This window comes from Calidris pugnax, unplaced genomic scaffold (genome assembly GCF_001431845.1).
Source record: "Calidris pugnax isolate Ruff unplaced genomic scaffold, ASM143184v1 scaffold351, whole genome shotgun sequence".
NCBI lineage: Eukaryota > Metazoa > Chordata > Aves > Charadriiformes > Scolopacidae > Calidris > Calidris pugnax.
Window position 1 is genome coordinate 55,704 of NW_015091067.1, and position 13,094 is coordinate 68,797.

The 13,094-nt window shown below is 38.5% G+C and overlaps 1 protein-coding gene across 1 annotated transcript; it reads left to right on the forward strand.

Annotated features, from left to right (window-relative positions):
* The first annotated feature begins 268 nt into the window (after positions 1–268).
* On the forward strand, positions 269–12,991 carry UBA5 (ubiquitin-like modifier activating enzyme 5). The gene is made up of 12 exons (XM_014956946.1): positions 269–456; positions 1,668–1,713; positions 1,806–1,895; positions 3,401–3,510; positions 3,909–3,995; positions 4,668–4,752; positions 5,563–5,667; positions 5,796–5,923; positions 7,159–7,294; positions 8,014–8,089; positions 8,943–9,049; positions 9,693–12,991. The coding sequence occupies exons 1-12, from the start codon at positions 311–313 to the stop codon at positions 9,774–9,776; spliced, it is 1,200 nt and encodes a 399-aa protein (XP_014812432.1). The 5' UTR covers positions 269–310; the 3' UTR covers positions 9,777–12,991.
* Positions 12,992–13,094: the final 103 nt, after the last annotated feature.

The window sequence follows — 13,094 nt, forward strand, 5'->3', positions numbered from 1 at the left end:
TCAGCAACCACCGTCGCCTCAGTCCGTCATGGAAAGCCGTCCCCGGCACCGTTCCCGCCGGCCTCTCGGAGCCGGGTGGCTTCCCCTGGAAGAAAGTGGCTCCTGGAGGGTAGTTACCGCCCCGACTGGCACCTTTCCTCAGTCAGTCCCAGAGCCCGCTCGTTGCCCGCTGTCGGAAGACGCGGGAGACACCTCCCGCCCAGGTCGGGATGGGAACGCTCCGTGAGGCGTCGGTGCGACGAGGGGAGGGCGCTCCCTGCCGCTCCCGGAAGCTGCCTCAGGCGGGGAGACGTGTCGCTGCGGTGCTGCCATGGCGGAGCCCAGCCGGCTGGAGCAGCTGGAGCGGCGTGTGCGGGAGCTGGAAGAGGAGCTGGCTCGGGAGAAGGGCGGCGGGCGGGCGCCGCGGGCCCGCATCGAGACCATGAGCCCGGAGGTGACGGACTCCAACCCCTACAGGTGCGGCCGGGGGCAGAGGGGCCCTGGGTTACGGGGGGAGGGCCAGGACTGAGGGGAGAGAGGGGCTTTGGGTTATGGGGAGAGGGCCAGGACTGAGGGGAGAGAGGGGCTTTGAGTTATGGGGAGAGGGCCAGGACTGAGGGGGGCAGAAAGGCCTTGGGTTATGGGGAGAGGGCCAGGACTGGGCCGTGGGGAGGAGGCCCAGGGGCTGAGTCAGGGTGTAGGGGATGGGGAAGAGGGAGGGGTGTCAGGCGTGGGTTGGAATTGTGGTCTGGGTAAAGGGGAAATGACATGTGGACGTGGGCTAGACCGGGCAGGGGACTAAAGGATGGGGCTGGGTGTATTGAGGAGATTGTCAGGGCAATGCTGAAGGCTGGTGCTCTGTGGCAGGAGGAGAGAGATGCTTTCCAATTTTCCACCTGACTGGGCTGGCAGGGGGGTACATCAGGGTTACTTTGTATTAGCTTGCTTTAGGTACAAAGAGAGAGACGAAACTGAGTTTTTCAGCTAAGTTGCCGATAAATGGGACCAGTGTTGGGATTACATGAGGTTTTATTCTAATTCCTCTAAATTACCTGGTTTAGAAGTTGGTTTAGAGAAGTTTTGAGCATCTGGGACCCCTTCGAATGCTTAGAGATTCTGGAAATCTGATACGTTATTTTTTTCAGGATTAATTGCTTTCATACAAGCTGCTACTTCTACTTTCATTGATACTTTTAATGAAAAATGCAATAGCAGGATAAAACGTTACTTTAAAATTGTTCCAGTTATCCTCACAACCTGATATTTGCCTTTTGTTTTTTTGAAATGTCTTGTTGAAGTGAATGTAATCAAATTGGTCAGAAAACAGTGCATGAGTCCTCACTGACCTGCTGCCATATGGTTCATTAAAGAAAAAAGCATAGGCTTTCATTCTATAAATCAGAAATTTGTTTATGAAACTAACTATGGGGCCTCCTGATTTCATTGGTGTTACTCATATCAACTGAATAAATGTTTGAATTTCTGCAGGTTTAGTACTCTATTGCTAATTTAAAAAGTATCTACTATCTCATTTAGACTGTATCTAGCTGGCAGTCACAATTCCAGTGAAAACAGGTGCTTGGTGGGGTTATGCTTAAGCAAAAGTGATTTTAAATATCTGAAAAGCAAAATTGGTATTGGAAACGTAGAGAGTATTTTCTGTATAAAGTTCCTGTTTTCCTTTGTAGTCGCTTGATGGCGTTAAAAAGAATGGGAATTGTCAAAGACTATGAGGTAGGATTCTATCTGCTTTAAAAGAGCCTTATGGTTTTTTTCTGTGAGGACCACTTTTGAGATATTGATCTGTATTTTATTTCTTTCTGCAGAAAATCCGTTCCTTTACAGTTGCAGTAGTAGGTGTAGGTGGAGTTGGCAGTGTGACTGCTGAAATGTTGACAAGGTGTGGCATTGGTAAGGTAATGAGAGTTTTCTTCTTTTACTACTTTATAGAAGATGGATCTGTCGTCTTCATGAGAGTTAGATTCCATTTCATTCCATTGATTTTGCCCAAATAAAAAAGTATTATGAAGAAAGCACTCAAGAACAGTACTTGTGTAAACATCACAAATGAAGAGTCTGTATTTTTCTTGTGCTAGTAAAATTGATTTACTTAGGGCTTAATCCTGTATCCTGCGGATGACTCATTTGGATGCTTGTCTTCTCCATGTCCTTATATGAGCCCATCTATCTAACCTTCATACTGGATTATTTCAAAAGGAAAACCAAATAAAGAAAAAGGAGGGGGTAACTTGCAAAAAAGTCCTTTGTTATGATAACAAGTTTATATTCATGAAATTGAAATAAGGTAGATGTCAAACAAACATTAGATCCTCATGTGGCTGACTTAAAGCTAAAAATTTAGCAGCAGTTAAAAATAATTTGATGTGTGTGTAGATAACCTAAAGAGTTAATAGGACATGATTGTTATTTAAAGAAGGAATTTTGGTAATAGCTTAGATATTTGTATTTCCAGATAAAGCCTGACCACTTGCTCTTGGAACTTTAAAAAGTTTCTTAATACAGAGTTTTTTATTGCAAAGTTTATTCCCCTTTCCTCTGAAGGAGCATTTCCTGAAGACCAGCATCTTAAGCATAGAAAAGGAGATCGGACAGTTGATTCAGAATTTATAATAACAACATGTCCATGTATTATGTAGGTATATTAAGTGAATTGTTTTTGAAGAACTACATGCTAAGACATGAATGAAATGACATATTTCTAGTTAATGCCATAGCAACAAGTAAGAACGTGGTGATAGTGTTCATGTAGATAATCACAGAACAGTTTAGGTTGGAAGGAATCTTAAAGATCATCTACTTACAGAATCATAGAGTAGTTTGGGTTGGAAGGGACTTTAAAGATCATCGAGTTCCAACCCCCCTGCCCTGGGCAGGGACCCCTCCCACCAGACCAGGTTGCTCAAAGCCCCATCCAGCCTGGCCTTGGAACACCTCCAGCTATGGGGCATCCACAACTTTTTTGGGCAACCTGTTCCAGTGTCTCACCACCCTCACAGTAAAGAATTTCTTCCTAATATCTGATCTAAATCTCCCCTCTTTCAGTTTAAAACTGTTACTCCTCGTCCTATCACTCCACTCCCTGATAAAGAGTCCCTCCCCCACTTTCCTGTAAACTCACTTTAGGTGCTGGAAGGTCTCTGTTGAATATTCTTCAAATGAAGAGATTGCTTTTTATTAAGAGTGCTTTTTATGACTTAATGAATCAGTTATTGGTGAATGGCAGTTAGAATTCAGTATCAAATTAAAATGTTAGTACCTTTTGTGTGCAAACTGAATGGGACAGTGTGGGGGTTGTTTGGTTGGGGTTTTTTGTTGTTGGTTTTAGAATGAGTGGTGGTGTTTAAAATGGCTTGCCATAATCTTTGGAGGTTCACACATGCTAATACAATCTTTATTGTAGCTGCTTCTGTTTGACTATGACAAAGTGGAATTGGCAAACATGAACAGACTCTTCTTCCAACCTCACCAAGCTGGATTAAGTAAAGTGCAAGCAGCAGAGCATACTTTGAGGTATAACTTGTCAAGTGGGTACCAAAATGTATTTGCAGGATGCTGCTCCAGAAAACTGATGTTTCACTGTTAATCACTTGCAAAGTAGCAATTTGGATATTTGTGTATAAAATAGTTGTGGGAAGGGTTGATACTTTAAGGATATTTTTGTACTGGCCAAAACCTTAATGTGAATCTACTTTTTAAGTATAGCTAATTTTGCTCAGAAGTTCTGTATAAGCTATGCCACTTCAATATGTTGTGGGTTTGTTTTCTCATCTGAATTTGTAACAAATAAAGGTGTATTCTAGACTTCAGACTTGAAACTTAGGACTGTAGCAACACCTGTGAAGTTAGGGACTAGAATGCAAGTTATCATGGTATTTATTAATCTTTACTCGTGTTATTTCCTCCATAAGGAATATTAATCCGGATGTTCAATTCGAAGTACATAACTACAACATCACAACACTGGACAACTTTGAACACTTCATGAATAGAATAAGGTAAAATCTCTCAACAAAAGCATGTCACTAACTTCTGCTGATGTGTGTGGTTCTATACAGCCTCACATTTTTATTGTTGGAGGTTTTTTTCAGTTTAATAACTTCCACTTGAAAATCAGTGAGAGATGTGTATCTGTGAAGACATTTCTGCCTAGACCTTTTGTCTAGAGTTAGCATTTATTTCTACTGTTACACAGTTACGTTAGTGCATCTTTAGATTTCCAACCAACACTGCAGGTCTTACAGGATTTTCCCATTTTAGAAAACGGATCAGATCATTTTTTGGCTCCTCTGGAGTAGTTTCAGGTATGCTCTATAGAATGAAGAAAGAAAATAGTTATTAGTGGATCTCACAGAGAAGTTCTGAAATAACTTTTCCCATTTGCAGTTATGTTGTACAAAGACACAATTCTCCAATACTTTGTGCTGTGAGTGTATACCGTATGAAACTTCTTTTAATCTAAAATGCCCGTGTATTTAAATCCCAGCTTCAGCATGCTGTTGTCTCTGCTGTAGAGCTAGGATGGTAGTTGTATCCCATTCTACATTTGCACAAGTTTTGTTAGGAAGACACTTCCCACGTGCTTCTGCACTCTAAAGAAGCACGTTAATTGCCGTGTTGGTGTTTTATCCTGCCACCAATTACATGCCAACTTCTGATACTTATTTCAGTAACGGTGCACTAGAGGAAGGGAAGCCTGTTGATCTTGTTCTAAGCTGTGTGGACAACTTTGAAGCTCGCATGGCAATTAACACGGTAAGGCCATCTAAGGCATGAGCTTACAGAGGTTGGTTTTCTCCTATAATTATTGTTAGGAATTAGACAGACTAGAGAAAGGACAGGAACTTATTGAGAACCTTCTAATAAGGTTCATCCTTGATTTAAGGAAACAGAATCTGAGCTTTTACCCAGTTCTTGTAAAACACATCTTATGTGTATAAATATAACTGTAGACCTTTAAGTTACTAATGATTAGTAAAAAAGTTAGGTGCTGTTAAGTTCTTTCTGTATTTCCAGATTATCCTGTTTACATAAACCTATTATCAAAGCCTGGCATATTTATCTTACAAACTTTTTAAAGACTGTGTATAGTTAATTGTATACTTATATGACTTTTTGTATGCTAAAGTGTCTTCTTAAGGCTGCGTACCTAAACCGAACTGATTTTCTTTATAGTAGCAACAAATGTAGAGTACATTCCAAGTGGATGTTTTCTTGTCAACTTGATCTGCAAATTGCATGCACAGGGTATGCAGAGACACTGCATCCATGCCATGAGAAGTAGCTTGTGCAATTAGATTCTGTAGTGTGCCTCTAATAGCTGGACTGCTAATGCCTGTGTTTGTTCAAAAGTCTCAGGTTTCATGAGGACAATTTTTAACTTGTTCTTTGGTTTATCCTCAGATAAACAATCTCTGTTCTACCTTTTCATGTTCATTTTTCTGATGGTAGCCTTTTTGCCTTAAAGCAGGAAGATCTATGTCTTTAATCACTCTCAATTTACAACGTTTATTTTTCTCCATTTTAGTTCTGCAGTGCTGATGTGTGTGTTTCTGTGTTTCTAAGGCTTGCAACGAACTTGGCCAGATATGGATGGAATCTGGAGTGAGTGAAAATGCAGTGTCAGGACATATACAGCTGATCATACCTGGTGAATCTGCTTGTTTTGCGGTACGCAGTGCTCTGCTGAATTGTTCGTTTGTCTGTCTTTTGCAGTGGGATGGGAAATGTGAAGATTAGCTTGTTATGTATTTTTAACACTTTTTTTTTTAAACTGAATTTCTTTACTTCCCCCACAGTGTGCTCCTCCGCTTGTAGTTGCTGCCAATATTGATGAAAAAACATTAAAACGAGAAGGAGTTTGTGCAGCTAGTCTTCCTACAACTATGGGTGTCGTGGCAGGAATGCTCGTGCAAAATGTTCTGAAGTAAGTGACTGAGTTGTTGCTGCTCAATGGACAGCACCATAGAGAAAGAAACCTGAAGGAACACTTCATAATGATGGGCTCTGGTTCTTGTTATATGTTTACAGCCCATTTCCTAAAGATATCGGCATCATTGGATAGGGCTGAAATAAATACACACTGCTTCAATCACTGCTGTGTTTACTTTGGAGCTGCTGTTTTTAATAGAGCTTTTCAGGGGTAAGGAAGAGTCCTCAGGATTTTCCTAAGAATTTCCCCTACTGCATCCACACACACCTTTTTTCACCCCCTTAGTTATGCATTTAAACACGCTCCCATCCGACATGAAATTATACACAAAAATGCTGCAGCGCTGACTTGTCTTTGAATTATGGACATGGACAAAGAATAAATAATTTCCACTGCAGTGTTTGTATTCCAAACATCTGAGGTGAATTAAAAATGGTTATGTAGCAATATGACATGTGACATATTAAAATATGCCTCCCACTGCTAAAAGCACTGCATGTATCAACAAAGAAAATTTTTTAGCAACTTTGTACTCAGTTTCAAAACGATACATTGTCTTTTACAGGTGTCTTTGAGAATAGGATCATATTTAGGCTATTTTTAGCCTTAGCTTGGTTTTTTCAGTTATCCCAAAATTTGTAGTTATAAAGAATAAATGTACTGTTTGCAAGTGTGCCTAAAGCTCCATTTTCAGCTGTGCAGAGGGAGGTATTATATAGAATTGCATAGCAACAGGTGTTCTCTAATAAAGAATGCAAACATTGCAGCTTCATTTGAATTCTTTAGTGAAGAATGCAAACATTGCAGCTTCATTTGAATCTTTATTTTCATTGCCAATCTGACCCTATAGGAAAGATGATTAAACTCTTTCTGATTAGCTGTTGAAAACTTTCCCATTGTAATACAGGGCTCCTGAGTGTTTCAAGCAACAGATTAAGGCACAGGAGAAAACTTCTTACACACTACTCTAAACACACTTTTTTCTGAGACTGTAGCTGACTCCTTCTCCCACACTTAACACCACAAGAGGAGCGGGTGCTACACCGATGCAGTTATGCTGTGTTTGGCTGATTACAGCTTATTTTCAGACAATGAGAGTAACTCTTTACAACTCAGTGGTGTGAAAGTGTATTCTAAAAGTTCTTTGAGGAAAAATTATTCCTTGAGCAACTGGATTTTTCGGTTTGCACCTGTATATAAGGGCCTGCTTTCTCTGTTTGTGCTTCCAGATATCTGCTAAATTTTGGTACTGTGAGTTACTACCTTGGTTACAATGCGATGCAGGATTTCTTCCCAACCATGTCCATGAAGCCAAACCCACAATGTAGTGACCAAAATTGCAGAAAACAGCAAGAAAATTATAAGGTAAAATGTTTTGCGTTTCTTCTTTTTTTTTTTTCTTTTTTTTTCTCCTTTCTTAAAGTCTTAAGAACAAAGCAAGCTCCAGCTCTGTAGTAAAAGAAAACTTTGAGTTTTCAGCAGCCTTGTCTTCAGTTCTGAAATACAGAACTTCAAGTTATCTTAAAGCAAAGGGTAGACAGAATGGCTTGCACTGAGTTAGATAATATTATATTTCTGCACTAATTGCTTGAGCTTTCTGGCACTCATATATTTTTGAGTGTTAATGGGTTAGGAGTTTTTGAACTTGCAGGTATTCTGCCTTTTTATGCCTAACAAAGTTCTAAATGGTGACTGAATATCTTAAATATTAAAAGAACCGTGACTTAAATTTAATCTTTGCTGTTATTGAAAACTGGACATATATTATGTTTTTAATTTTTTTATATTATGGTGGGGGTTTTTTGTGTGTGTATTTTTCCTTCAGAAAAAAGAAGAAACAAAGTTCTAAATGGTGACTGCATATCTTAAATATTAAAAGAACTGTGACTGTTAGATTTGATCTTTGCTGTTATTGAAAACTGGACATATATAACAAAGTTCTAAATGGTGACTGAATATCTTAAATATTAAAAGAACCGTGACTTAAATTTAATCTTTGCTGTTATTGAAAACTGGACATATATTATGTTTTTAATTTTTTGATATTATGGTGGGGGTTTTTTGTGTGTGTATTTTTCCTTCAGAAAAAAGAAGCCGCAAGACCAAAAGAAGAAGTAATTGAACAGGAAGAAGAAATAGTACACGAGGACAATGACTGGGGTAAGTAATCAACTGGAGATAGAAAGGTGTTCCCAGTACTGAGATTCAACTGAAGTCTTTGTTTTGGGTGCACACACTGTAGAGGTATAGAGAGGATTTTCACAGGTTTTAACAGTAATGTTATCAAAACTTGATGATGTATTTTTAGTGTAATGTGCAGGTTTTAGGCTCAAAACGTAAGTGCATTTGACTAAAGAACTTTTCACAGAAGATGGTATGAAAATATGAAATAAAAAATCAAATGTGAAAAGATGTGAGAAGAAGTATTCACTGTATGTTCCTTCTAAATATGTAACTAAAGAGCATTTGTCACTTCCATAACCGCTGTGCTACGGTATCCCATGGAGTATTCCTCTGAGGGCTTTAAGTTAGAAGGAATTTTCTTAAGGAATGGTAAGCGCGTTTTATGTAAGCCTTTCAAGAATGGGTATGTACATTCTATCTATTACATCATACAGAAAATAATCTTAGTTTACCCGTGGGAGAAGTGTCCTCATGACAAGATTTAAATGGTAAGGACAAGGAAGTCTATAGGAGAGGTAATCTTAGTTTACCCTTGGGAGAAGTGTCCTCATGATAAGATTTAAATGGTAAGGACAAGGAAGTCTATAGGAGAGGTGTCATTCTTGTCCATAAATTACCTGTGTAGAATCAGTTCATACATTATAAAGGGAAAATATTTTTTATCAATAATGGAATGAAGTAGTTGAAATCAAAGTTATTTATGCTTTTAATTTCTTTTCTATTCCAGAAAAGTAACTGCAGCTTTCCTCTTTGTTACTATGATAACATAGTGATTAAGAACTTTTTCTTCTAATGGTTAATGGAGTTCTTGATTCCTTTTAATGCAAAGGTATCGAATTAGTATCAGAAACTTCAGAAGAGGAGCTGAAGGCTGCTTCTGGCCCAGTACCTGAGCTTCCCGAGGGAATTACTGTAGCATATACTATCCCAAACAAGGTAATATAGGTATTCTTTATGAATTTTTGAAATTCATGTTGTAGATTAAATTTGTAAGACCAGCTGGTTTAGTTACCCTTTAAACCTAAAATAAAATTCCATCTTGAAGGATACCTCAGCACAACCCATTGGTGCCTTCTATGGTGCAGTTTTGTGTTTGTATGAAATATATCCAGTAAGACTCTACCTCAGCACAACCCATTGGTGCCTTCGATGGTGCAGTTTTGTGTTTGTATGAAATATATTTCCTTAAGTATGGATGCTAGTGTGAATGTAGTTTTAAAGCAATAGGCCTGAATGTATTTGAGGAGTGGGCAAGTGAAGCAAAACAAATACGAATTTCTCAGTTGATGTTTCAGTGACTAATTAATTTTTATCATATTTATCTTGTAAAAGCTGTATGTAGTCAAAAGAGCACTTAGTACATCTGGGGAACACAGAATCTGTATGTATTGCAGCCAGAACATTCTAACCCCTAGTCAGAATAATTTACAATTTAAGTTTATAATCACTTAGGCCTAGTCTGGGAATCGAGTGCTTGGTTCTAGGAAAACGGTGTGGTATAATTGCAATAAAGCTTATTTGTGGGGGGATTTTTTTTTGCTATTTTTATTGCCAACCTTTTTTTTCCTGCTCTTAATAGGAAGAGAATCTGATAACTGAGGAAACGGTGGCAGAGTCTGAAGAAAGCCTAGAAGAACTCATGGCCAAAATGAGAAACATGTAGCAAACCAAATACTAAGTATAACTTTTAGGAGTTGACATTGAATTTTGAGAAAACCAGACTATTTATCCTTACATTTCTGGTGAAATGGAACTGTTACAGGGGCAGGAAGGCAACCGAACTACCTTGTTTATGTTCTGATGTCTAGTCAACGTCTTTAACATATGAAGTTGTGCTACTGTAAATTTTAATGTCTCAGCATTGCTAGTGTCCAGGTGGTCAGTAGAAAATAAAAAGGAGACGGATAAACTAACAAAAGCAGGCCTAGCATATCGGATGCAATATCATGTGATGAGAACAGGACGTAGTAGAGAACAAGTGAAAGATGAAATCTGCTGGAGCAGATTCAACAGGTCAGAGGCAGATGATGGTGCCTCACTCCTATTGCTGCTCCTGATTTTCCATGCACTTGCACTCATCATTGTTCACTGGTCTCTCTAAATTCTTGGCATGGATCATGCTGTGGTTACTTTTTCTGAGTAAACAGAACATTCCAGCCTTTTCATCAGCCTTAAATATCCCTGGAATGGATTTATTTTTTTTTAAGCTTCCCTGGTTTTATCCATGTTTTACTGCTGCTTATTCTTAAATAGTTGCCTGTATTTTTGTGCGTGATGATTTGAGTGTGTTGCAACAAGGCCAAGTCTTCTGTTAGCAGATAATTATACTAGGAGACCGGGTCTTAGCTGTCCCTGTTTCAGTTGGCAGATGCTTTTCATGACAAAATCTCTTAAGAATTACCAGCGACAGTGGAAAGGAGATTTTGTTGTATCTCTTCAGAAATCTGAATATTACATTTTTGTTGGTTATTAAAAGTTTAGCTGTAATTCTGATCCCTCCCCATGATACAGGCTATGTTAAGGAATATACTTTATCTGAGTTTGCATAGGAAATCATGGGAAATTTAATGCTCTGAACTTTGTTTTGTGTTGCAGCTATCTTCAGGGGAGTAGCTGAGCTATTGAGTTTGTCTTGTAAGTAATGCTAGTACAGTAGCATGAACTTTTAAATTATCATGTGTTAAACATTTAAATTATCATGTGTTACAGGTCACATTATCATGTGACCTGTAAATGTACACAACCTGTACTGGTAGTGCCCTGGCAGAACTAGGAGCATAAATTCCAAATATTTTAACTGCTGTGGGCGTCTGATGCAGAACTTGATTGTTACTTAGATTTGGTTTAGAAGAATGTAAATTTCAGCCTTTGCAGAATAATACAAACATTTCCAGCTTGGGCTCTTCAAAGCACCTTTCCACAGCACGATGCAGCCAACACAGAACCAGCCAGTAACACTCGTGGCAGTATCCCATCCACATGTAAAAAGACTAATATTGTGGAGGTGCTTCTGTCTCTTAGGGCAGCTGAATGCTTGGTTAAAAAAATATTTGATTTCTAAGCAACGGTTATAAACTTCAAAAGCTGTTTCCTCCACAGCTGACACTAGATTATGTTCTTTACATAGAAGTCATCTCTGAAGCTGGTGGGGAGGTTTTGGGTGGGCTTTGTGTGCAGTGCATTATACTGTAAAAGGGAAGATTTTTTTTTTTTTTTTTAATCAAGTACAGTTTTGGAGAAAACGGATTTTAGAATTGAACTGCAAAGAGGGAAAAGAAACAATGAGATCACTAAAAAAGTACATACTTGAATCTGTGTCACCAAGTCTACTTTAGCTTGATCCAAGTGTCAGTTTAAGTGTTACTTATGTTTCTTTGTGGCTTTACCTTTCTGTTGGGGACAGTAAAAGTGAGGCACACACCTGGCTCTGGAGACTCTGAGGCAAATGGTTGATTAATTTCTGCACCAGCTCCGTTAGTCTTAATTCCGGCTGATGTGGCTGCCCCCATGTGCTTGACAGCTTTACAAGAGGCAATTCTTTACCATTTTAGTTCATGTACAGTTTTACGAGCAAATTAATACATTTTTTTGCATGCCCACTTATGGAGCATGCATAATGGTTCTGTTACTTTCAGTCTTTCAACTTGTATATACAAGAAGAATTTGAAATGATTAAATTAAGTGTATGTGCCAATGCTTAAAATTACTTAAAAGTAAGCTTTAAGGATAATTTTTTAATTAAAAAGACATTTACAATTATAATCTACTCCGACTATAAAACCTATTGGGAAATTTATGACTTCTTTTGTTAGGAACTAACAAATTAAAGCATATTGCAGTGGCTTAGTCCAGCTTTGTTTCTTTGGCAATCTTATAAAAGAAGCTTTCAGTGTTTATAGTGTATCAATCATGAATGTTAGTGAGATGTTGGTGTTCCAACTCTGTGATTAAATCTCCCTTGAAACTGCTGACACTCTGGTTTGAGGTGGAGTTTTCGTACACAGAAGTATTACTTGGCATACGCAAGATACACAAATTACTTTTTATAATGTCCATGAAGTACATGTTTTAAGAGCACTATGTCTATACTGCAGGAGGTTATGGCCAACAAGGGGCCTGCAAGACCCTCCACTATTACTCAAGATCTTGTTTTACTGCCTGTAGAGAATGGATTTTTCTTCAGGTTGGCAGGGTAAGCTGTTGTTTCCTCACCGTCTTTGCTAAGGGAGAACGGATGGTTGGGATCAGCTACTTTCTAGGGATTCATTTTTTTTCCTTCTGAAGCAACCATGCAACCTAGGAAAAAGTTGGAGCAAAGTGACTCAAGGGAACAATAGGAACAATTCAGAATTGGAAATCACTAAATGGGGAAGGTCTGATACAACACTGACGGTCTAGAAAGTAGTTTCTTATTTAGCCAGCAAGATTAAGAAAAGCTATTTAGGAGAGCAAGATGTATCATCGTTATACGTGTTCCAATCAGAGGTGACAAGCGAGACCAGACATCTGATAATTCATGAGACTGGCTTTAGAGGAGGGAATTAACAAATTAACAGGTCTGAGAAGAGTAGGCAACAAACACGTAACAAGCTGAGAAGGGTAAGGGGTTTGGGATTTGTTTATTTGTGGTGGAGGGTTTGTTTCTTTGTTTTCCTTCCTTTCACTCCTCTCCTTACTCCGTAACAGTCCTGTAAAGAAACTTTCCAATTTTCAAAATTTTTCAAGGTGTCTGGAATATAGTGGGAAAGGTCTCTTTGATTAAAAACCCATTTTCTTAAGAGAAAAATATACAGAGATCTATAAAAGCATCAATTCTTTTTGCTGTATTGTAACACCTTTTAATTTCTCTTCAACTAAATTTTATTCTTAAAAACCAAATTTGGGTTGTGTATTTGTTCTATCAGTTTTATATATTATTTCTTTTGCCAAGTTACGGCCTTAGCAAAATATTAAATTCTTTCCAACCAGAACAAGGGCTGAA